Source organism: Erinaceus europaeus, chromosome 2 (genome assembly GCF_950295315.1).
Source record: "Erinaceus europaeus chromosome 2, mEriEur2.1, whole genome shotgun sequence".
Taxonomy (NCBI): Eukaryota; Metazoa; Chordata; class Mammalia; order Eulipotyphla; family Erinaceidae; genus Erinaceus; species Erinaceus europaeus.
The window spans coordinates 56,517,064-56,542,599 of NC_080163.1; the positions used below are offsets into that span (position 1 = coordinate 56,517,064).

At 48.2% G+C, this 25,536-nt stretch overlaps 2 protein-coding genes across 11 annotated transcripts in view; both read left to right on the forward strand.

Annotated features, from left to right (window-relative positions):
- The first annotated feature begins 1,737 nt into the window (after positions 1-1,737).
- On the forward strand, positions 1,738-3,053 carry LOC103107583 (peptidyl-prolyl cis-trans isomerase A-like). Its single transcript, XM_007516392.3, has 2 exons — positions 1,738-2,174; positions 2,746-3,053. The coding sequence occupies exons 1-2, from the start codon at positions 1,758-1,760 to the stop codon at positions 2,833-2,835; spliced, it is 507 nt and encodes a 168-aa protein (XP_007516454.1). The 5' UTR covers positions 1,738-1,757; the 3' UTR covers positions 2,836-3,053.
- A 3,612-nt stretch (positions 3,054-6,665) lies between these two features.
- Positions 6,666-25,536, forward strand: part of PPARGC1B (PPARG coactivator 1 beta) — a 132,698-nt gene continuing 113,827 nt past the window's right edge. For 2 of the 10 annotated variants that reach the window (XR_009547178.1, XM_060180910.1), the window contains exon 1: positions 6,667-7,208. Coding sequence is in view for 3 of the 10 variants with exons in the window: in XM_060180910.1 (XP_060036893.1) it covers positions 7,131-7,208 (78 nt within the window). In the remaining 7 variants the exon portion in view is untranslated. Of the gene's footprint in view, positions 7,209-8,467; positions 8,706-9,487; positions 9,883-12,198; positions 12,365-13,398; positions 13,486-13,611; positions 13,817-25,536 lie in introns of those variants that run through there. The other 8 variants (XR_009547191.1, XR_009547190.1, XR_009547192.1 and 5 more) reach the window with 8 other exon arrangements.

Consider the following 25,536-nt stretch of genomic DNA (forward strand, 5'->3'; position numbering starts at 1 on the left):
AGAGAGAGAGAGAGAGAGAGAGAAAAAACCCACAGCACTGAAACTTCCTTCTGTGCTATAATGACCTTGCTTGAACCTGGATCGTACACATGGTAAAACAAGGCTTTATCAAGTGAGATATTTTGCTGGCTCTTTCATTCCCTTTAAGCTTCAGTTCCATTGGTCACAAATGGCAATCATAACCTACAACTCAGATTGGTGAGAATGACTTGAGATGACATCAGCTCAAATGCCTGGCACAGGTTCAATGTGGAAAAGCTTCTAAGTTCTATCTGCTGCTTGGAAACCATCATTCTCCTGTCTGGGCTGGGACTCAGCAGGTTCCTTTAGCCTGGCTCCGTCACAGGGAAGGGAACCTCTTCAGAGGGGACACAAGCTGCACAGGGTCACCTGATGCTTCAGGGTTCTGGAGAGCTTAGAATCTCAGGGAACTTCAGATTCCCCCTTGAGATGGAAGGGGTGATAGGGTAAGACTATGTGGGTGGCCTCTGATGAAGGAATTCTTAGGATAAATGTCTTTTAAAAAATTATTTTGGGATAGGGACAGAAAGAAGCTGAGAGGGAAGGGGGAGACAGAGAAAGAGAGAGACAGACACCTGCAGCACTGCTTCATCACTTGTGAAGCTTTTCCCCTACAGGTGGGGGCCAGGGGCTTGAACCCAGGTCATTGGGCATGGTAATGTGTGCACTCAACCAGGTGTGTCACCACTACCCAGACTAGATGAGGTGATTTTGAAAAGGAAGCTAGAATGAGATGCTTCCTTACCAGAGGCTTTAGCGGCAGAGGAGCCAGCATAATGGTTATGCAAAGACTTTCATGCCTGAGGCTCCAAAGTTCTCAGGTTCAATCCCCAGCATCACCATAAGCCAGAGCTAAGCTGTACTCTGGAAAAACAGACAACAAACAGAAGCCCATTCTGAGGACATGGGAATTTGGGAGAAAGTCCAGTAACTGGGCAAGTTGTGGCTTTTTGGAAACAAGCCTTGGATGAGAGCTGATGAAGCTTTTGATCGAACCATAGTCCTGCAAGGCCACAACTAGCAATGGCTGGTCTTGGGGGCTCCCCAAGTCTCGACTTTATGCTGTAGGCACAACAGCAGCAACCAGAGTCTGCACTGGAACTGGCCGGGGCATTTCTGCAAAGTTTCCTGCAGGCTTTTGACTCTGGAGTCTTCAAACAGCACCAGCACAGAGGCCTATGAGAATTCAAGTTCATGGTGATGATGTCGGTAAGTATAAGATTGAGGAGGAACATTTCCTATCTAACCTGTGCAGAGCCAAGCAATTCATTTTACATTCATTAAAAAAAAAAAAAAAAGAAGAGCTGAGGAGGTAGTGTAATGGTTCTACAAAAGACTCTCATGCTTGAGGCTCCAAGGTCACAGGTTCAATTCCCCAATACCACCATAAGCCAGGGTTGTGCAGTGCTCTGGTCTCTCTTGCTGTATCTTTTTCTCTATATATAGCGCTCTCTCTCTTACTAAAATAAAATATTTAGGGAGGAGGGAGAGGGGGAAGAGAAGGAAGGGGAAGGGGAGGGGGAGGGAGAAAGGGAGGAAATTTTATGTTGCCTAGAGCTGACAAAGTGGTTAGAGCACTGGATTTATAAACTTGAGGCTCTCAATTTTATCCTGGCATTGTGTGTGCCAAAGTGATGCACTGACCCTCTTTCTCTTCATATCTTTATGTATACATTAAAAAGTGAATATTGGCCTTGCAGATGCCTCCACCTACTTGCTGCTAGCATCCTACAGCCATGGTCAGCCCCACCATGTTCTTCGACATCGACATCGCCGTTGATGGCGAGCCCCTGGGCCCCGTCTCCTTTGAGCTGTTTGCAGACAAAGTTCCGAAGACCGCAGAAAACTTTCGTGCTCTGAGCACTGGAAAGAAAGGGTTTGGATATAAGGGTTCCTGCTTTCACAGAGTTATCCCTGGGTTTATGTGCCAGGGTGGTGACTTCACACGCCATAATGGCAACGGAGGCAAGTCTATCTATGGGGAGAAATTTGAGGGTGAGAATTTCATCCTGAAGCATACAGGCCCAGGTATCTTGTCAATGGCAAATGCTGGACCCAACACAAATGGTTCCCAGTTCTTCATCTGTACTGCTAACACCGACTGGTTGGATGGCAACCATGTGGTCTTCGGCAGAGTGAAGGAGGGCATGAATGTTGTGCATGAGGATAATTTCTGGAACCATCCGTTCCACCCCGGTTCCATGGCTGCCAGTTCTTAGCAACAACGCCCCGCCAGATATTCGTTGGGATGCGGCATCGTCTAAGTTCATTTCCCACGTCTACGCTCGACCGGACCTGCCAATATACACGGATATCTTCGCCCACCCTGTCCAACGCTTGACGTCTCGTCACCCAATCTGGTCCCCTACGCCTACACTGAACTTCTCTGTTCCAGACTCCTGGAAACAGAGTTGGCAGTCAGCTGAGGTAAAGAAAAAACACCTCATCACAGACCCCTGCAAGCGTCAACCCGGCTTTGACCTAGCACGTTGTGATTGGGCCCTCCTCAATCGCTATGGAACAGGCCATGGCCCGTGCGCCGCTATGTTCCACCGCTGGGGAGCCAGAGACGACCCGAACTGCCCCTGCGGCTACAGACAGACTATGACCCACATAGTCAACGACTGCCACCTCTCCAGATTCAAAGGAGGTCTCAAAACTTTACATCAGGCTCAACCTGATGCTGTTGACTGGCTATGGAAGAAAGGCAAACGCTAGAAGAAGAGAAATGTTGTGCAGGCCATGGAGGGTTTTAGCTCCAAGAATGGCAAGACCAGCAAGAAGATCACCATTGCTGACTGTGGACAAATCTAATAAATTTGAGTTCTTTTATTATAACCATCAGACCATTTCTTCTGTAGCTCAGCAGAGCACCCCTCCACCCCTCTGTTCAAAACACCCTGTAACTGTGCTCTTGCTACAGTCCTTCGGTTTCCATGTTTTCCTTATCGATCTCTTCCAAGTCTAGCTGGATTTCAGAGTTAAGTTTATGATTATGAAATAAAAAAAGTTGTGTGCCCTTGAAAAAAAAAAGTAAATATTAGGGAGCCGGGTCGGTAGCACAGCGGGTTAAGGGCACATGGCACAAAGCGCAAGGACTGGTGTAAAGAGCCGCTGGCTCCCCACCTGTGGGGGGAGGGGGTCTCTTCATAGGCGGTGAAGCAGGTTTGCAGGTCTCTGTCTTTCTCTCCCCCTCCTTGTCTCCCCTCCTCTCTCGATTTCTCTCTGTCCTATCCAACAACAACAGCAGCAATAACAACAATGATAATAATAATAACAATGATGATCAACAAGGGCAACAAAAGGGAAAAAATAGCCTCCAGGAGCCCCAGAGATAACCCTGGAGGCAAAAAAAAAAGTAAATATTGGGGGCCAGTGGCACACCTAGCTGAACACACAGGTTACAATGTGCAAGGACCTGGGTTTCCTGTCCCCACCTGCAGGGACAAAGCTTCACAAGTGGTGAAGCAGGACTGCAGCTTTCTCTTTTCTCTCCCTCTCTATCACTCCCTTCCCTCTTGATTTCTGGCTGTCTCTATCCAATAAATAAAGATAATACCAAAAAAAAAAAAAAGAAGAAGAAGAAAAATAAAAAAGAGAAGTCAATATTTATTTAATGAGAAAAAGCAAAATAATGATTAAGAGAGCAGAGATCTCAAACTCAGAATCCCATTCACACAAAGCCAATAAGTGCTACCCACTAAATCAGTCCCCTATCCACTTTATACAAATCACTTTGTTCAGTCCTCACAAGACCCCTTTCTGGTGGCCACTGAAGCTGAGAGAGTTTACTTAAATAACTCAGAGTACAGAGCTAGTGAGCACCAGCTAAGTCTAAGATGTATTCAAATTTAGGGTCACAGGTAAGCTCTACAGAAAAGGAAAGTAGTAGGCAGGAGGTAGCTCCATGAATAAGGTGTTGCACCCTCAAGCATGAAACCCTGAGTTCAATTCCTGGCTGCGTGTATACCAGAATGATGCTATGGTTCTCTCCTCCTCCCTCTTTCTCATAAATAAATCAAGTGGAGTGGAGGTGGGGGCAGGGAAGGAAAGCAACACTAGTCAGTGCCTTCAAAGGATAAATGTAAATGTATTATCCTCATTTTCATAGATGAGGAAACAGATCCAGAGCTTAGTATTTCTCCCCTGAAGTCAGACACTTTGCATACATTATCTTCTCACTCATTGCAACATTCCTATAAATTAAATAATGTTATGATTTCTGTTTATGTAAATGAGGAAACCGAGATCTGGGATTTGGTGGCATGTGGGTGTTGAAATCCAGGCTCTCCAATCAAGTTGCCCAGCATAGGAATAAGACATGGAAGAGCTGGACCAGAACCCAGGACTCCTGACTCCCAGAATGCTCCAAGGCTTTCTGGAGGCACCCTGCTGGAATTCATTGTTCCTTAAAAGCATACTGGCCTATAGCCCAAAGAGTGAAATCACACCCTGAGGTTCTGGGAAACTCACAGGGAAGAAGGAGGAAGCTTGCGTTCAGATGGGTGTTTAAATCTGAGCAGGTGTGCCAGGGACTCTCCCGCTTCCTCTTGGGACTGGGAGGGAGCTGGAACTGCAAGGTGGGGCAGTCTGTGCCAGGCTGGAGTGGGAGGAGGGCAGAAGTCAGGTCTGCCCAATTGCACAGGCTGGAATCTTCCCGCCTTCATGCCTTTGCCCAGGACCTGCCCTGTTTCCTGCCTGGGAATAGCAAGACATAACGATGAAGGTTTAAGGTTGGAAGTAGGAAGCTAGGCTCTGACTCTGGTTCTTCACTTAAACCCTTGACTCTGGGCTGTCAGATCAGTCCTCTTATCTATAATGTATGGAGATGGCAGCAGGGGTGGCATAAATATCCCTTGTCTTTTTCTAAATTTTTTAATTTTTTAGTTAAAACATTTATTAAGCATCTACTATATGCCAGACACTGGAGGTAAGTGCAACAGCAGATTCTGGTCATGGCTTCCAAGGATCCTAGATTCTGTAAAGAGCAAATTTTCATTAAAATAGAGGAAAATTGCTTTTTTTTTTTTTTTTTTTGCCAGAGCACTGATCAGCTCTGGCTTATGCTGGTGTCAGAGATTGAACCTGGTACCTTGGAGCCTCAGGCTTGAGAGTCTTTTACATAACCACTGTGCTATTTCTCCAGTATCCCTGCCACTAATGTTTTTACTTTTATTTACTTAATTTTTTTTTTTTTTAACCAGAGCACTATTCAGCTCTGGTTTATGGTGGTGCAGGGGACTGAACCTGGGACTTCGGAGTCTCAGGCATGAGGGTTTCTTTGCATAACCATGAAGTTATCTAGCCCTGCTACTTTTCAATTTTTTTTTTAAGAGAAAGAGGTAGAGAGAAAATGAGGAGAGATATCATAGTGCCAAGACTTCCCTCAGTGCGGTCGGGGCCTAGTTTGAACTTGAGTCACACATATAGCAAAGCAGCGTACTATCCAAGTGAGCTATTTCACCACCTGCCAATAGTGTTTTTTCATATTTAGCTTATTATTTTTTAACACTTTTATTTATGTGTGTATTTTTTGGATAGTGACAGAGGGAACCCAAGGAAGCAGGAGGGGATGGGGGAGATAGAGAGGGAGAGGGAGAGACACCGTCACTGCTTCACCTCTCATGAAGGCTACCTACCCTCCGGTTGGAAGGTAGGAACCGGTGCTTAAACCCTTACCCTTGCACATGTTAACCTGTGTGCTCTACCAAGTGTGCTACCGACCTGCCCACTGGCACTAGTGCCTGAAAGAAAAAGCTTGCAGTACTGAAGGAAGCCTGGTGGTGTGTGTGTAGTGGGGGTGGGGAAGAACCCCCTGAAGATGTGACTTCTAGGCATACAGCTGCTGGGCAGGAGATAGCACTCTGTGCAGGGGTCATAGTGGGATTACTCATGTGAAAGAAAACATGTGGGGTTGAGTAAAGCAAGGCCATTTCAAGGCAGGTGTGCCATAGGAAGAAATCATTGGAATCTTTTTATTTATGAGAGGGAGAGGGCTAGTAATTTTTTTCTTTTACCAGAGCACTGCTCAGCTCTGGCTTATGGTGGTGCCGGGAATTGAACCTGGGACTTGACAAAGCCTCAGGTTTGAGAGTCTGTTTGCATAAGTATTATGCTATCTACTCCTGAGTTATTATTTTTTTAAAAGTATCTACTTATTATGAGAGAGGAAGAGAGAACACTGCTCAGCTCTGGCATAAGGTGCTACTGGGGACTGAACCTACGTCCTCTGGCACTTCAGGCATGCAATTGGTGCTAACAGGTTATGCTATCTCTCAGTCTAGGTTAGTAACCTTTCAATGAAAAGACTTAAAAAAAATGCTGCCACCTCTGAGGAGTCTTCTCTGACTTTCCCACCACGAATTTATAATCCCTCTATTTTTGGCCTTGCAGTGGGAGAGACAGTCAAGCGTTCAGCGCTATCAGACTCCGGCTGGCTTCCTCTTCCTGCTATTGAAATGCACTGCGGCGGGCTGGGAGACAGCATAATGGTTATGCAAAAATACTTTCAAGCCTGAGGTTCCAAAAGTCCCTGGTTCAGTTCTCAGCACCACCACAAGCCAGAGCTGAGCAAAGCTTTGGTCTCTGTCGGCCTTTCTCACTCATTAAAATGACACATACTAAAAAGAAGAAAAGAAAAGAAAAGAAAAAAGAAAGCGTGGCTTCAAAAGGGGCCCTCGGCCTCCCTAGGCCTCAGTTTCTCCAGTTGTGCTGAAGCAGGTTGTCTCCAAGGACCCGCCCAGCGCTAACGCAACGTGATTCGCTCCGGCAGGAGAAAAGGGGGGTGCTGTGTGTGCTGCCTGCATTACTGCGCAGGCATCTGGCTGCAGGCTGGGGCGCCGTCCCCGGGCTTCGGGTGCCTTTCTCCGAGTTGGGGGGCTGCAGGATAGGACCGTGGCGCCAGACGTGTCGCAGCAAAAGTGGGGGCGCGACCCCAGGCTCGTCGGCCCCGCCCCCGCAGCCCGCGGCCCTGCGGCAGCGGCGCCGAGCTCCGCCCTCCGCCGGCCCGCCTGCCGCGCTCCCTCCGCCTTCCTCCGAGACTCGCTGGCTCCCTCCCCCCGGGCCGGCTCGGCGCTGACTCCGCCGCACGCTGCAACCGCGGCTGGAAGATGGCGGGGAACGACTGCGGCGCGCTGCTGGACGAGGAGCTATCCTCCTTCTTCCTCAACTATCTCGCCGACACGCAGGTACGGCCGGCGGGGGGACCACGGGCCCCGGGCTGGGGGTGCCGAGCTGCGGGGGCTGCCGCCGCAGCCCTGGAGACAGGCAGGCAACGGTGGGCGCATTGGGAGGGGAGATCGGGGGGTTCCAGGCTGCAGAGCTCCCCCTTTTTTTCTTTGCGCCCTAGGATGCGCTCCGTTTTGGGGGGTGGTGGTGAATGGCTGGCAGGGAGCTGGCGATCCCCCCACACATGCCGGAGGACTGGGCGCCACGACCGCTGGGGAGGGTCTTTCGCCTTGGGCTTTGGGAATCCCCCCTCAGGCAGAGCTGGATTTGCGGGTGGGGGTGATACTGTGCCTTCTCGGGGAGGTGGAGCCACGCCAAGGTGTGGGGGAACCCTCAGGCTGGCCGTGGGTGCTGAAGGCGCGCCCTCAGGCGCCCGGCACTTGCTGCCTTACTTTCACGTGGACTTGTGGCCCCGGATCGGGCGCTGCCTGTCCCCCTCAGCCCCGGCCCAGGAGCCCCCCGACCCTCCAGCTTGCCGCCGCCGGCCCCCCGCAGCGCCCCATCGGAGCCCGCAGCGCGGAGTTTCCTGCCAGCCGCCAGCTAACGGCGTAGGGGGCCGAGGGGCACGTGGACTTGCGGGCGGGGACGGCACCTTCCCGGTTTCGCTCTGCGGCGGAGCCTCCTCGGGGGGCGAGCCCCGCAGGCCTGGGGGGCGGCGGATGCGCCATGTGGGGGCGTCTAGGTCCCCCTGCGGCGCGCGGCCCCAGTGCGCGCCCGCCGCTGGGGGCGGTGTATGGGGGGGGGCAGGGAAAGTGAGGCGGCGTCCCGGGCTGGGGCTGCGCCGGGGGCCCCGTAGCCATACGCGCGTGACAGGAGAGGGTGCCTGGGTGCATCGCGGGCTGGGTGGGGGCGCGGGACACCGGCCTGGAGGGGCTCGCTGCCGGCCCGCCAAAATGCCTGCAGCTGGGGGTGCGCACCCCCACCCCGGTTACCCCCACCCCATGCCTGTTGAAAGCGTAAAGTTTTGCCCCGTAGTTAAGGCTTTTTTTGCTCCCTGACTGCTGGTAGCCGGGGAGGCCAGGGCTGCTGCTGCGCCGCCGAAAAGGAGACCCCGGATGCGGGCGCTCGCCCGGGCGCGGGGCCGTGGGGCGGAACCCGGCGCGGCTCGCCCGGGCTGGTTTGGTACCTGGAACCGGAGCGGCGGTGTCGGCTCGTTTTGCATAACATGGGGGGGGAGGAGGTGGGAGGGGAGAGAGGGAAACTTTGCTTCTTGTTAGAATCCGCCTGTCTCCGGGCGGCAGCAGCTGTCATGGGACCGGTGGGCGGGGAGAGCTGGCGAGCTGAGTCCCCGCGGCCAGAGACGCGCCTTGGACGGGGACACGGCGGCCGAGACGGGCAGCGCGCTGCGGGCGGAGAGGAAGCCTGCGGGGCGCGGGAGGAGGCCGGCTCCCGGGCCCCAGCGCTGCGGGCCACCCTGCGTCAGGGAGCCTCGTGGTGGCGGCGGCGGCGGCTCTCGGGTGGGTTCGGTGGGGGAGGGGCCCGAGCCGTAAGGGGGAGGTGGGGTAGGGGGTGCTGGTGGCTTGTGATCGCGCTTCTCCAGGGCGGGGGAAGTGTGTGTATGTGTGTGTGCGCGCGTGTGTATGAGATGAGCGGGTCGTGCGCGCGCTGTTCCTGTCCCTGTGCACGCGCCGGGCGCGCACCTTTACCTCTGACGAAACTGCAGTGGAGGCTCCCGCCGCGGTCACCGCGCGCAGTCACACTCCCGCAGCCCCCCAAGTCTGCCTGCTAGGGCCATCCCACACACCCCGCCCCCCCATACTCTCTCCTCCGCCCGGACCCCTGGCTGAGGGGGGTGGGGATAGGTAGCCGGCTAGGCAGAATCGCTCATGTGAAAGTTCTGTCCCTAGCTGCACCTGTCAAAGGGGTGTCTCCAAACTGAGACGCGGCAGGGAGGGGAAGAAGGAGACCTGTAACCTTCCGAAATCCGCTCATGGACTCCCCTGCCTCCCCTTCCCCTTTTGCAAGAATGGTGGGTTCTGGACATCCCTGCCATCCCCCCCCCCCCAGATTTTTTTTTTTAACTCCATCGTTACTTTACTTTGAGTCACCAATCATGAACCATTTCACTGCCCAGCGGGCTCACCCTGCGAGGGCAGTTCACCCGAGGAAACTCGCAAATTGGGTAATCAGGTGTTAGCAAGAACTGGGCAGCGAAAGTTAATCTGGGGCGTTTGCTAGTTTTTTTTTTTTTTTTAATTGAACCACGTGACTGGGCCCGGGCTCTGCCGGTGATCTCTGCCGGCCCAACTTGGGAAATGTAACTGATAGGGGGAGCTTTGTCGCCACCCCCTAGAAGGCTCTCCCAGCCCAGCCGGAAGAGGACCTGGGAGGGCCAGCGGCCGCTGCCTCCTCATTTTACATTTGGGGACAAGAGGCTGCGAGGAGTGAGCAGGCTTGGACAGGACCACGCAGCCAGCGGGTGACAGAGCCACCCAGGGCTCCTGACTCCAGGTCCTGTGTGTTACCTCGAAATAGCACTGGACTTGGAGTCAGAAGGCCTGAGTGGAGTCGCCTTCCCCACTCGCTGACTGGGTGACCCCCGAGCAAGCCATTTTGACTCTCCAAGCCTCCTTTCTTCCATCTGTCAAATGGGGTTGGTGATGCTGCCAGAGGACCAGTGGCCAGGTTGTGGGGGTGAGCTGCTCTTTGCATGTGAGATGTCTGATTGCCATTACAACTTCCTCTCCCCCTGACCCTCCCTCCTACCCACCTCTCCTTCATCTCACCTATGTGGAAGGGGTTGGGGAAAGCGATTTTTGTTTCCTATTGCTTTGTTTTGTTTGTCTTTGGTGGCTAATCCAGGACCACATAGAGGGAATCCGTCTGTTTTTTTTTTTTTTTTTTTTTTTCAAGAGACTTAACTTTTCCCTACTTGGGCCAAAGTTCAGCAATCCAGCACACCAGGGATTGTGAAAGTTTCTTGGAAAGGCTGGAGGGGGTGGGGGGGCATGTATCTCAGAGGACTCTGAGGTTGGCTGTACCCACCTTTGTTTGGGCTGTGCTCCCTGGACTATGGTACCCTCACTCCCCATCCGCATGGCTTTCCCTGGCAGGCCTTCCCAGCCTGCTTTCTCTGCTTCCTCTCACCCCTCTGCTTCCCTTAGTCCATGTTATACAACTGAGCACTTAGCATATGAGTCTTGTGCCCCAGTAAGATTCTATGATTAGAGCTGTGCCTTTCATTGCCCTGTGCCCCCAGCCACACCTGTCACCATGCTGAGTTCCTTTACTCAGCTCTTGGCTGGTCACATGTGTTACAGACAGAGACAGCTGAGCAGCTTGGGGTTGGGGGGGGGTGAGAGGAATGTAGACGGCTGCAGCTGTGGGCAGTGCCAACATAGTAAGCCCACACTAAATATGGGTTGTTTGAAGCCGCCTAGGACAGTAGTCATAGATGCCCAAAATGCCTGAGTTGGCAAGAACTTTAGAAATCGACTGGTCCACCTCCCCCCCCCCCAATCATCATTTAATATTTTAAATTGTAGAATTGTTGGAAAATCATGGCAAACATAGAGAGGAAAAAAAAAAAAAGAGAGTGGGGCAGATATCATAATGGTTATGCAAAAAGACTCTTTTCTGAGTCTCCAAGCTCCCAGGTACAATCCCCTGCAGCACCACCATAAGCCAGAGCTGAGCAGTGCTCTGGTAAAAAAAAAAAAAGGGGGGGGGAGGGAATAATTCATCTTCCACAATGATAACCACTGTTAATTTTCGTATCTTTCCAGGCTCTTTCCCCCTTCTCAATTACTGTAGGTTACATTTTTTTTAAATCAAAAACAAAACAAAACAGAACAAAATTGAAGTTATTCTTTATTTGGAATCACATTGCTGTCACTTGCATTTTTTCCCCTCCTCCAGCTGAGATGCTGTGTCCACCTGACCTTCTCAATAAACATTCTATTTAATAGCTAGATAGTTACAGAGTATTTCACTGAGGGTTGACACAAAATCTATCCTGGGGTGGAGGGTAGGTAGCATAATGATTATGCAAACAGACTCTTATGCCTGAGGCTCCAAAGTCCCAGGTTCAATCCCCTGCATCACCATAAATCAGAGCTGAATAGTGCACTGGCAAAAAAATAAATAAATAAAAATAATAAAATAAATATTAATACATATTTAAAGAAAAAACAAAATATATCCTGTATTGTTACTTTTTCAAGCTGTTTGTGATTTGGTCTTGTAAGTCATATGGAGATGAGTATCTTTACATAGTCTTCTATCTTTCCTTTAAATTCCTGGAAGGGAAACTGCTTTGTCAAAGGAATTTTGCAGGTATTTGGTAAGCACATTTCTGGATTGCTTTCTAGAAAGATGGTGATAATTTACACACTTATCAGCTGTGGGGCTTCTGCTTCTTCAGATCCAGATAATGTTTTTTTTTTTTTTAATTATTAAAGCCAGTCTGTTAATAAATTCTTCACCCTTTTTGGTTCTACTGTGTATTTCTTTGATTTCTTATGATGCTGAGCACTCCCCCCTGCCCCCCCCCAAGTGATTATGGTTCTTTGTGGGTTTTATTCTGTGAAATGCTGTTTGTGAAATTGGCCCATTTGTCAATTGGTATCCTATACACTTGCGGTTCTAAAAATGGATCTGAACACTCAGGAGTGGCCCTTGGGAGAATGACTTGAAGTTCTTCAATTCTTGAAGCCAGGGACAATGTGTGTGTGTGTGTGTGTGTGTGTGTTGGGAACACTACAGCCACTGAAGCTTCACCCCAGTCCTCCCAGGTGATGTGAACCTGGGTTGCAAGGAAGGTGCCCAGTCAGGTGAGCTATCCCACAGGCCCCCAGGAACAACTTCTTTTCCAAGTCCCAAGTTCTAGCCAGTCAACCTTTGCTGAGTGCCCTTGCCCACCCTTCCCCCTGCATGAGGCACAGGGAAGGAAGTAAGCTCACCCAAGCCCAGAAGGGACATGTTACAGAAGCCAGGCTCTGCTTTCATCAGGGTCCCCTGACTGGTGCGAGTGATCTGGATGCCTGTGAATCCCAGGAAAGGGGATGGTCGGCCCCACAGCAGCAGGTCTCTGGGGGCTCAGATTTTCCCTTCACCTTGGAGCCACCTTTCCCCCTAACTGGTACAGGCCAGTAAGGAGCTCCCTCACCACTGGAATGTGAATCACCCTTTTCTTTCTCTCTCTGGAATAGTAGAAGAATACTACTTTGAATCAGAAGCAGCCTAGAAAATGGCAGCTTGGGCTTGAAAGTAAGGCCATAATACAGGCATGGTGGTGGTAATAGCTGTCGCTTCCCTCCTCATTGTCATCACTGGAGGTAAAAAGAGAGCATTCTCTTTCTTTTTTTTTTTTTTTTTAAATTTAGCTTTTACTTATTATTTACTTTTAAAATATATATTATTTTTATTTTCCAGAGCACTGCTAAGCTCTGGCTTGTGGTGGTATGGAGGATTGAACCTGGGACTTTGGGGCTTCCAGCATGAAAGTCTTTTTGCATAGCCATTATGCCATCTCTCCAAAGAATTCTCTGGAAGTCTTCAATTGCATAATTTCTCCTCTCTCTTCTTCTTTTTTTTTTGGTAGAATATTTTTATTTGAATGTTACAAAACATTTTTAGTAAATTCTAACACATTTTTTAAGATAACTTAATTCTTCTTTTATTGTTAATATTCTTTATTGATTTTCTTCTTGCCTGCCTGTTTTTTTGTGTTTTTTTTGTGTTTTTTTTTTTTTTTTTAACTAGAGCACTGCTCAGCTCTGGCTTATGGCAGTGTGGGGGATTGAACCTGGGACTTGAGAGCCTCAGGTATGAAAGCCTCTTTGCATAACCATTATACTATACCCCTACGCCCCTTTTTTTTCCCCACTAGGGTTATTGCTGGGATTTGGTACCTGTGCTATGAATTTACAACACCCAGCAGCCCCCCTTTTTTCCCCCTATTTTATTTGATAGGTCAGAGAGCAAATTGAGAGAAGAGGAAGAGACAGAGAATGATAGACACTTGCAGACTTTCTTTCCCAATTATGAAGCATCCCCCCACCTTGCAGGTAGGGAGTGGGGGCTTGCACATTGGTATCAACCTGGTGTGCCTGGTGTGCCACTGCTGGCCTGCATTCTCCTTCTCATCAGGACTTTGCAAAGTGCAGGTGCATTTTATTTTTTGATTTTTTTTTCCTTTATTTTTGATAGAGACAGAGAAATTGAGAAGGGGGAGAGGGTGAGAGAAGGAGAGACACCTGCGGTACTGCTTCACCAGTCATGGCCTTCCCACTGCAGGTGAGGATGGGGGCGGGTAGGGGCAGTTTGAACCCAGGCCCTTTGGAATGGTAACACATGTGCACAGTTGGGTGTGCCACTGTCTGGCCCCTGTGTACAGGTGCTCTTATTCTCCTCATTTTACAGAAGAGGCTTTTACAAGTCAGAGAATCCTCTGACCTGCTGAAGATGCCTCACTTCCAGTACCAGTGAGTAAACAGAAGAGCCAGGAGCAGCAGCTGAGGCTCCCAGAACACTGGACTCCAAGCTCCAAAAGACAGGAATCACCTCGTGTTTTTATTTGTCACTATATTTCTGGCACCTTGAACAAATAAAATATATATATAAAAGACCCCATCCGCCCCTGTCGTCTCCAAGGCTTCACTGCTCCAGGCTGACGTTTTCAGAGACATGAGTGGGTAGGCACAAAGAAGCCACAGCCCCAAAGCTTCCTTCAGTGTGGCCTGGTTTGAACCCTGGGATGGGCATGTGCAAAGGCAGCACACACTGTCCAAGTGAACCGTTTTGCTGCTCCATGACAGATCTCTTAAGTCCCGCTGCTTCTCTAAGCCTCAGTTTCTCAGTCTGCAATGGGACTAAGAGGCCCTAACCCTCCAAGTTAGGAATTAAATAATATGAATCTAGAATGAGCATCAACCCATTGCTCATTAAACTCAAAATTCTTCTCTCTTTGAAGCACTTTAGAAGGGTTAGGACCAAGTGTAGTGCTAACTCCTGCTCATGTAGTATCTTTATGTACAAAGGGGAAGTATGTCTGGGTGGGGGATGAGGATGGGGAGAGGGAGATGTGGAACGCTTTTGAGAGCCCATTCCTCATGTGTAAAGATAAACAAAGCCCATCTCCCTCATGTAAGGTTGTTGCTTGGAGTCAATACAATCAAAGGGCAAAATGGAGTGAAGGCACCCAGAATAAGTGCTATGTGATACAGTATCTTTTTAGCTATGTCACACTGAGTGATGCTGTTTAGGAAGAGTTTGTGTTTGTCACACACACACTACAAACAAGTGCCTGGAACATAGTAGCTATTCATAAGCCTCAATGAGTGGTGCATATACCAGACTGAACCTCTTAAGGAAAAACATTGCTTCTCTGTTGTGTTCTGTACCTGGGAAGAGACGTAACCAATAAGTGCTTGTGGAATGATCTGAACACCTTGTGCCCCACACCTCCACTCCCACTATTGCTGTGTGTTTGAGATCTCCCTGCCATGATGAACCCCACTCACACCTGCCCAGCCTGTAAGGCCTTTGAAGGGAACCATTCTTTTTCTGCCTCCACCAGTGCCGTGGAGTCACTGCCCTGTGGCACCAGTATGCTTTCATCTCTTACAACTAGGTTGGCAGCTCCAGGAGGGTTGAGGGATAATATTTTTACCCTGGACCAACATGGCGATTGCCCAGGAACCAAATGAATTTTTGAGTAGGAGACTATTTTAGATGTTTAGATGGCAGGTTCTTTGAAAGAAACCTTGCCTTTTCCATGTGTTACTTTTGGAAAATGTCAAGCCTGCAGAAGGAGCCTGTGGAGTATGGGTGGTGGCTGAGTGAATCGCAAGTTCTCTTATCTAACTTTAGCCATTTTATACTTGTGGCCAAAGCTTTGCTCATAAACCACACACCATAGCTTGTCACTTAGGACTAGTTCACTGTATATGTGTGAGCAGACTTCTGAATGCTGTGGCTTGGGTTTCCCTTTCTCTTTATTGGATAGAGACTGAGAGAAATCAAGGGGGAAGGGGGAGATAGAAAGGAGAGAGAGATACCTGTAGCATTACTTAAACGCTTTTTTTTTTTTAGGTTTTTTGTTATTTTTCATTGTTGTTGTAATTATTATTATTATTATTGATGTCATCATTGTTAGGACAGAGAGAAATGGAGAGAGGAAGGGAAGACAGAGAGGGCGAGAGAAAGACAGACAGCTGCAGACCTGCTTCACCGCTTGTGAAGCGACTCCCCTGCAGGTGGGGAGCCAGGGACTCAAACCGGGATCCTTATGCCGGTCCTTGCGCTTTGTGCGGGTCATTGTGCTTTGTGCCGTGTGTGCTTAACCCGCTGCGCTACCGCCCGACTCCCTACTAAACACTTTTAAAGCTTCCCAACCCCCCGCAGGTGGGAACCAGGGGCTTGAACCCAGGACCTTGCACATGTGCACTTAACTGGATGCACCATCACCCAGCCCCTCAAGATTTATTTATTGAGAAAGAGAAGGAGAGAGAGAACCAAAGCTTCACTCTGGCACGTGGGATTTGTGGGGATGGAACTTGGGCCCTGTGCTTAAGAGCTGAAACACTTTATCCACTATGCTTTCTAACAAGTGGCACAGGCTTCTTCCAGTGACCCTGTAAGAGGGTTCTGTTTCTCTCCTTTATAAATGATAGAAATGAGGTACATGAAAATTAAGTAAATGACTCGGGGCCTTGCTGCTGGTGAGTCTAATCTGGAATTTGAACAGTGACTTCTGATCAGCTCCCTTTCCTACCAGACTAAGGAGGGCCCTTGGAGATCATCAGATCTACACTTGCTGTTTCCAGAAGAAGGTATCCAAGAGTTTGGAGAGAAAAGACACCTAGCTGGGGGAGGGTTGTGGAGATCCCCCTCAACTCCACTGCAATGTTAGGATTTAGGTGGAGGTAGCGAGACATTATTGCCCAGGCTGGCTTCATGATGACTGTGGGGCCCTGGGGTTCAGCCCACCACCTCTGAACAACCTTCATTTTTCTTCTTTCTGTCCTCATTATTCTTAAACACCAATGTCAATGCCTAGACCCTAAGCTCTTTAAAACCTAGTGCCCCCTGGCCCCCCCTCCCCAATCTGGGAGACAGGTGTCTGAGGTCACATGTTCAGTTTAGTTAGATATGGATATCTTTCTGGGGCTACCCACCCTGCTCTTTCCTGAGGGCAGACATTGCATTTGGGGAGGGGGGTGTCAAGGGTAGGAAACTATGAAGAGTTTTACAAATGGGAAGGCAAAGCCACAGATTTATTATCTCCCAAGGTTCACAGTTCTGCGGAATCCTTTAGGTAAGAATAAAAACAGAAAGAGCACAATGGTGAGGCTCTGGTCCCAGGTTCAGTCCCCAGCTCCACCATTAGCCAAAGCTAAGCAATAATCTGGTCTCTCTCCCCCTGTCTCTGTCATTAAAATAAAATAAATACTTTAAAAAAAAAAAAAAGGAAACAAACATTTATCATAATCTTTCTATTTAGGTGACTGAGAGGGCCTTGACACTGGGCTTGGACTTTGCTTGGGCCAGGCTGGTTATTTTTGACACTTCTTTCTTTCTTTCTTTCTTTCTTTCTTTCTTTCTTTCTTTCTTTCTTCTTTCTATCTTTTTCTTTTATTCAATAGGACAGAGGGAAGTTGGGGGGGATAGAGGGGAAAGACACTTGCAGACCTGTTTCACCACTTGTGAAACATCCTTGCTGTGGGGTAGGGGGAGCAGGGGCTTGTTTGAACCTTAGTCCTTGCACATAGTACTATGTGTGCTTAACTGGATGCACTGCCTTTTTTTTTTTTTTTTTTTTTTAATACTACTTTCTGCCTGATTTTATTCCTTTAGGAAATGGGACTGCTCACCAGCACAAACTTCCTGAAGTTTTGGTAAGGTCCAATGGGGACTGTGAATTTTCAGTGGGCACTACTGCAGATAGGAAAAACACTCACTATGCTGCAGAGATTGCAACTGATCTTCCCACTCAGCTCCAGATGCTTGACACTTTCTAGGCCCCTTATTTTTCTTTCAGAAGATTTTGTTTGCCTTTCCCCTGTATTTCTGGGGGAACAGAAGAAGAATTTCCTTGAGTCTTGGCAATACTCACATTGAGGAAACCAAACCTAATTAGATGCCAGGCAGGGGGAGAAAGAAGAAATATCAGTAATAGTTTTTTTTTTTTTCTAAGAATTTAATTATTTATGAGAAAGATAGGAGGAGAGAGAGAGAGAACCAGACATCACTCTGGTACATGTGCTGCCGGGGATTGAACTCGGGACCTCATGCTTGAGAATCCAATGCTTTATCTACTGTGCCACCTCCCGGACCACGAAATATCAGTAATAGTTCAGAGCTCTGGACTTTGGAGATTAATCACCATGGATTTGTTCACTTATTTACTATATAAAGACAGAAGCAGTGAGAAAAAGGAGATTAATTTATTTATTATGTAGAGGCAGAGACAGTGAGAAAAAGAAAGAGAGACCACAGCATCTAAGCTTCCTTCAGTGGAGGCCTCACTTGAACACATGGGAAAGCAACTCACTATTCAAGTGAGCTATTTCACTGACTCAGTTACCATGGGTTAAAATTGAGATCTACCACTTGATTAGATGACCTTTGACGACATATCTTAACCTCTTTAATTATAAAATTGAAGATGATACTGGCGTGGTGGCCTGGGAGATGGTGCAGTGGATAAAGTATTGGTCTCTCAGGCATGAGGTCCTGAGTTTAATTCCCGGCATTGGTGTGCCAGAGTGATGCTCTGGTTTTCTCTGCCTCACTTTCATAAATAAATAAACCTTTTAAATAAACCTTAAAAGCAAGGACTAAGGCAGTGGTGCACCCAGTTGAATGCACGCATTACTATGCACAAAGGGCCCAGTTTGGAGCCCCTTGTTCCCACTTGCAGGAGGGAACCTTCATGAATGGTGAATCAGTGCTGCAGGTGTCTCTCTTTCTCTTTCCCTCTCTATCACCCTTTCTGCATCTCAATTTCTCTCTGTCGTGTAGAGGCTAAACAATGTTTTCAGTATTGCCTAACATAGTAAGTGCTCAGTCAACAGTAGCCATGATAATGGCCATCAGGATGTAAACACACTAGTGTAAACTTGAGCTTCTAGGGAGCTGGGAGTGCCCAAGAGAGCATCTTGCTCAATGTCTTCCCTAGGGTGTGAGGAAACAGACTGGGATCCGACCTGAGGATGCCTTCAGATCACCTGCAGAGCCAGGCCAGGGTTTCCTGGCTGCTGTTTGCTTGGTACTGGTGGCAGCTGGCTCTGCAGCATGACACTCACCTGGCTGGAACCTGCCGCCGTCTGGGAGTGCAGCCGGGAGAGCCTTGCTGGGCTGAGATGGATGCTCCCTGCCAGCTCTGCAGTGGTGATTCTGCCTGGTGCTTACCAGGCAGAACACAGTCATTTAGCAGAAGGAGTGTGAGGAGGCTTAGAAACCAGGCCCTGAGCAGTGCAGTGGCCCAGGAGCGGCTCCCCGATGTTGCCATGGCAAACAGCCTTGGCAACGTGACTGCCAACTGCAGGAGCCTTGGATTCTGCTTCTCTCGGGGAAGCTTGGGACCCAGGACACTGGGGAGGCCCTGCCCTAGCTCCTTGGCACTGAGGTGCCCTGACTTCCTTTCTACTTGCCACCCCAGTCTGCAGTAACCCTGCCCCACTCATCTGTCATCTCCTCACACAGCCGCAGAGCAGCCTCCTGGGCATGGCTTTCGTGAACATCCACTCGATGACTCAGGCCACACAGCATGGCCACTGCAGCAGTTCTCAGACTGGTCTCACTTTCTGCAGCAGTGATGATGAGAGCTGTTGACAACTTTTTTTTTTTTTTTTTTTTGGTCATTTCCAGGGCTTGGCTGATCCAGGCTGACTTTTTCAGATTAGATAGATACCACCACAGTAACGAAGCTTCCTACAGTCAGGCAGGGGCACTATGCAGGTGAGCTGTTTTGCTAGCCCCTGGTAACATCTGGTGTTTTCAGTCATACTGCCAGGCTTTGTGCTAAATTATTCACATGTGTAATCATATTTCATCTTGCAGGAACCCCACAATGTAGTGCTGTCCTCTCCTCTCCTTCACTTATCCCTTCTTCTTCTTTTTTTTTTCTTTTTCCTTCCTTCTTTCCTTCCTTCCTTTCTCTACCAGAACATTGCTCAACTCTGGCTTATGATGGTGCAGGGGATTGAACCTGGGACTTTGGAGCCTCAGGCATCAGAGTCTCTTTGCATAACCATGATGCTATCTACCCCCTTTTATTTCTTTCTTTTCTTTTTTTGTGATTAATTTTTTTATTTATAAAAAGGAAACATACTCCCAGCCTTTTTTATTTATAAAAAGGAAAAATACTCCCAGCCTGTCTCTCTCTTTCCCTAGTAGGGAAGGGCTCTGGGGAAGCAGAGCTCCAGGACACATTGGTGGGGTTGTCTGTCCATGAAATTCTGGTCAGCATCATGCTAGCATCTGGAACCTGGTGGCTGAAAAGAAAGTTAACATACAAAGCCCAACAAATTGTTGGCCAATCATGGACCTAAGGGCTGGAATAGTGCAGATGAAGAGTTGGGGGATCCTATTTATTTCTTTTCTTTCTTACCAGAGCACTATTCAGCTGTGGCTTATGGTAGTGCTGGGGGTTGAACCTGGGACCTCAGAGTCTCAGGTCTTTTGCATCTCCACAATGCTATATTCCCCCCTCTCTTTTTAAAAGTCTATATCTATGGCCATTATACCACCTCCCAGGCTGTCAGTGGTATCCACCATTGTCTCCACTTTATGGTTGACTGACTGAGGCCATTTAACAAGGCTCCAGGGAAGGCCAAGCAGGGGTTTCAGCCTGAGATAACCTCTGTGCTTAAGCTCCACTGTTCTCCTTCTCTACCAGAGCTCCTTTTCCTTAAGGAAAGGAGCTTCATCAGGCTGATTGACCACCCAGTGCTGTAATTGTCCTGGCATATTCTGAACACACACACACACACACACACACACACACACACACACACACACACACACACACATATATATATTTAAGATTTACTTATTTCATGTGAGGTGGAGTTTTACACAGGAAATAGCCAGAGCACCACTATGGTACATGGCAGCACCAGGGATTGAAATAGGAGCTTTAGGTATCCAAGTCTAGTGCTCCAGAATTATTTTCCCAGCCCTAATAATATAACTTTTGAATGACTGAACAAGTGATTTTGGTCTTTGGAAAATTCACCAACCATTTGCCTGACCCCTGAGGATCCTTCTCTGTGCTTGAAGTTGTACTAAGATGTTTGGGTGGGTTGTTGGGTGGGGGTTATAAACCAGAACCCACTGCCCTTATCTCTTAGATAAGCCTTGGACAACAGCTTGGAATTTCCCATAGTTCCTATTAGAACATACATCCAGTGGGCAGGTCTCTTTGTAGACTTCAAAGCTGTGTTCAGTATCCAGACCAACTAGAGAGCCTCAGTGGGGGAAATAGATCTGTTGGTAGACCACAGGACTTGCCTACCTGAGGCTTCTGGTTCAAGCCCCAGTGCTGCATGTATTGGAATGGTGCTCTGGTTTCTCTCTCCGTCTCCTGTGAAGCACCATCACATGCAAAATAAAGTAAATCTTAAAGAGGGGAAGGGGGTTCTCAGAGCTTAAGCAAGCTGGGTGTTGCTGGCAGAGGTAGCTCGCATCTTTTGCCCAGCTGCTTATTCCAGAGGTTCCAGGCATGCTGGCCTCCACCCTGGAGGAAGAAAGGGGGAGGTAAAGGAATGAGGAGTCACTCAGGGACCAGTGACTACAGTCTCCAACCCAAGGGTACTACATATGGATCCTTCCTTGGAATCCCTCTGGAGGGATTATGTCCCTCTGAGATCCTAGCCACCTCCCCCCCTCCCCCCACCATTGCCCCAGCCCTCCTTGCATTTCCCCAGGGAGGGCTCAAGTGCTCTTGGTTTACAAACAGTTCTTATAAGCTTGGCTGTTCCACCCCTGGGCCTCCTGGCTTTAGAAGCCATGTCAGCTCTGCTTGTATCTGTGTAGGTGGGGCTGTGGCCCCACCGGAGGCCCCTTGTTCTTGAACATATTATATGACTGGTGGGTCGAGAGACAGTGTATTATCCTCAGGACTCAGGAAAGACACACACACACACACACACACACACACACACACTCTCTCTCTCTCTCTCTCTTTGTGGAACTGGGGCCTCACTGCTCTGGGCTGCCTTTTTATTCAGATGGATAAGAGAGGGAGAGAAAGTGGTAACAGCATTGGAACTTCCTCCTGTACTATATAGCACTTCCCATGTGGTGCTGGGGTTCGAACTTTGGCTTCATGCTTAGTAAGGTACACACCCTACCTGGAGAGCTTTCTCTCTGGCCCAACTTTTATTCTGTTTTAGTGCTCTCTGAGAAAGTGAGAAAGAATGAAGTACATTTTGGTATTGCCACTAAAATAGAAAGCCTATCAAAAGCAGGAAAAAGTTTCTCTATAATGTGTGCTCACTGTGAGTACACAGACTTCCTCAATTGCACTGGTTGAAAATTAGACTAGCCGTAAAGTTTCTTTGAAAGTTAATGTGACAGGCTGGGGAGACCACTTAATGGTTATGCAAAAGACTTTCTTGTCTGGAGGCTCAGAAGCCACAGGTTCAATCTCTAGCACCACCTGCAAACCAGAGCTGAGAAGTGCTCTGGTAAAATAAATAAATAAATAAGGGAAAAGTTAATGTGGTTTCCTAATGAGATAGCTTGTCTGTTATATTTCCAAACCTGCTGGGGCAGTAGAAAGAGTATGTTGCAACAGTTGATTGACTTTAAGAAACCATAGCTTAGTGATTTGTAAGAGCTTGGACTTTAGAACGTAACCCTTTGGTTCTAATCTTAGCTTTGTCACTTATTAGCTGTGTGATTCCGAGGACTTAGACAAACCTCTCTATGCTCTGGTTAGTCAGATTCCAATGGAAGAGCAGTGGTGATACCTACCTTCCAGGGTTGGCTGGTCTACTCAGTGGCTCTCAACCACAAATAATCAGAATCAGTTGTGGAGAAATAGCTCACTTGAAAGAGCATTTCACATGAGACAGGGTGGAAAGGGAGAGGGAGAGGGAGAGGGAGAGGGAGAGGACACCAATCTGGTACATGCAGGGAGAGGACACCAATCTGGTACATGCAGGGAGAGGACACCAATCTGGTACATGCAGTGCCGAGGATTGAACTGGGAACCTCAAGCATACAAGTCCAATGCTCTACCGGTGGAACTGTTTCCACAGCTGCAAAAACTATCATTTCCCTCCTTTCCTCTCTTCCTTGCCCCCCCCCCCCTTATTTTTCTTACCTTTTTTTTTTCTTCTCTTCCCTTTTGAACAGAGGACAACTCAGCTCTGGCTTCTGGTAGTGTCAGGGACTGAACCTGGGACCTCAGAATCTGAGGCACAACATTTTAAAGATGTGTGCCACTTCTTGTACTTTCTTATTTATTAATAGGTAGCTCACTGACTTTCCATAATCCCTGTGAAAAAAAGCAGTTCCATTGTATTGGTCATTAATTCTCTGGTCCCCACTGTGTCCCCATGCCTGGTCTAAGGCCTGGCACATGGAGGCTGCATGTTTTATGAATGAATGAATGAATGAATGAATGAATGAACAAACTTCACTTGGAGTTCTTGATCTGCACTAGCTCTCTGTTGAGCTCATTCAATTCTCCTAAGAGCCTTAGGAGAAAACTCCTGTTCACCCTATTTTTTCCAGGGACTCAGAAGGAGAGGGATGCATGGAGCCCCAGGGTGGAACTCCTTTGCCACATAAAGGCCCCAGAGGCCCAGTAGGCAGGTGTGGCCAGGGCCCCACCCCAAGAAGTGTTGTCCCAGTGACCCCATGACCTCACACCATTTTCTCCTAGGGCTGGGCCGCACCTACTGGGTAGGGAACATGCCCATTAGCACCCAGGCCTCCAGCCTCCCCTAGCACTTACTCTTTGTTCCAGTGGCCCCAGGAGTGGCTACCTGGTGGCACTTGGCAGAGCACAGCATAGTCCCTTTGCACCCCTGCCTTCGGGGTGGGCAGGTCACTCTGTCTTCCTGGGACCTAGAGCACAGTAATCCTGCCTAGTCAGGGGGAAATGAGAGGGAGAGAGAGAGACACCCACAGACACCCACAGAAGTTTTTCCCTTGTAGGTGGGGATCTGGGGTTCTCTAGCAAGAAGGGATGGGGGAAGGTGGTGGTTAATTCTGTTACTGGCAAGAAGAAATGGAAAATAAAAGTGGAAGGAAAGACGTTCAGACCCCACTCAGAATGGGGACAAAGACCTCCTCTGCTCACAGTAGAATTTCAGACAGCCAAGGGCAGCATGCTATCTGCTCACACCAGGTATAGGTTCTCCCCTGGGGTCTGGGTTCTGAGGTAAGCAGCAGGCAGACCGGAAGGATGGTTAAAGGACTACATACAGGGCCAATGAAATAAATCACTTGGATTGTGTGTTGCTTTGCTTTGTGCATGCATGACCCACAAGTATGGCCCCCGCCACACTGGAGAAAGATTCAGTGTTGTGTGGTGCCCCCACCCCCAACTTGTTTTTAGGCTTCTCTACCTCTATCTTTAAAAAAAGGGGGGCGGGCAATAGTGCAGTGGGTTAAGCGCACGTGGCACAAAGCACACAGACTGGAATACAGATCCCGGTTCAAGCCCCCGGCTCCCCACCTGCAGGGAGGGGTCACTTCACAAGCAGTGAAGCGGGTCTGCAGGTGTCTTTCTCTCCCCTACTCTGTCTTCCCCATCTCTCTCAATTTCTCTCTGTCCTATCCAACAACAGCAATGGCAACAATAACAGTAATAACAATAAGGGCAACAAAATAGGAAAAAATGGCCTCCAGGAACAGTGGATTTGTAGTGCAGGCATCAAACCCCAGAGATAACCCTAGAGGCAAAACAAACAAACAAACAAACAAACAAAAAAAATGATTAGAAAAAGGGGACTACAACTCTGAGTCAGGATATGAGTCTTGGCTCTGTGCCTCGGTCTCTGTTTCCTTGCCTGTGAACTGTGTAGTTGAAAAGGCAGGGCAGTACTATGTTTAGAGAGCTTAGGGCACTGTCTTGGTGTTGTCAGCACCACTAGTCATGTCAAGCAGTGACTGTCACTGGTTTGGTGACAGATTGGTGGAAGACACCAACAGGCTACAGGAATCATAAACCTGCAGGTTACAGTGGACTGCTAGCTTTTTTTAAAAAAAATTTGTTTTTTTAAAAAATGTGTTCTTTTAGGGCAGGGGAGATAGCATAAAGTTTGTTATGCAAACAGACTCTCATGCCTGATGCTTCTAAATCCCAGGTTCAATCCCCCCCGCACCACCATAAGCCAGAGCTGAGCAGTGCTCTGGTGTTTCTGTGTCTCTCTCTGCATTTCTTTCAAAAATAAAATAAATAAAATATAAAAAAATGTATTCTTTTTTTAAATTTAATTTTTTTATATTTATTTTTCTCTTTTGTTGCCCTTGTTGTTTTTTATTGTTGTTGTAGTTATTGATGTTGTTGTTGGATAGGACAGAGAGAAATGGAGAGAGGAGGGGAAGACAGAGGAGGAGAGAAAGATAGACACCTACAGACCTGCTTTACTGCCTGTGAAGTGACTCCCTTGCAGGTGGGGAGCTGGGGGATCGAACTGGTATCCTTAAGCCTGTCCTTGTGCTTTGTGCCAGCTTTATTATTATTATTATTATTTAATTTCTTTATTGGGGGATTAATGTTTTACAGTCGACAGTAAATACAATAGTTTATACATGCATAACATTTCTCATTTTTCCACATAACAATACAACCCTCACTAGATCCTCTGCCATTCTGTGCTTTTTTTTTCTTAAAGATTTAATCATTTAAAAATTTTATTCACTTTATTTATTGGTTAGAGACAGAGACAAATTGAAAAGGAAGGGGGAGATAGAGAGGGAGAGAGAGAGATACCTACAGCACTGTTCCACCACTTGCGAAGCTTTTTTCCCTTGCAGGTGGAGACTGGGGATTTGAACTTAAGTCCTTATGCACTGTACTGTGTGCACTCAATCCAGTCAGCCACTGCCCAACTCCCCCCTACTTTTTTTTTTTTTTAATTCAAGAGAAAGATACAGAGAGACCAGAGCACTGCTTAGCTCTGGTTTATGGTAGTGCCAGAGATTGAACCTCGGACCTCAGAGCCTCAGACATCAAAGTCATTTGTAGAACCATTATGCCATGTCTCTCTTCTACCTCTTCTCTCTTTATCTTTGTAGTGATTATTGCTCCCTCTGTGTTGGGGAACTAGAATGCTAGGATAGTCAATTCTTTCTTTCTTTCTTTTTTTTTTTTTTTTTTGC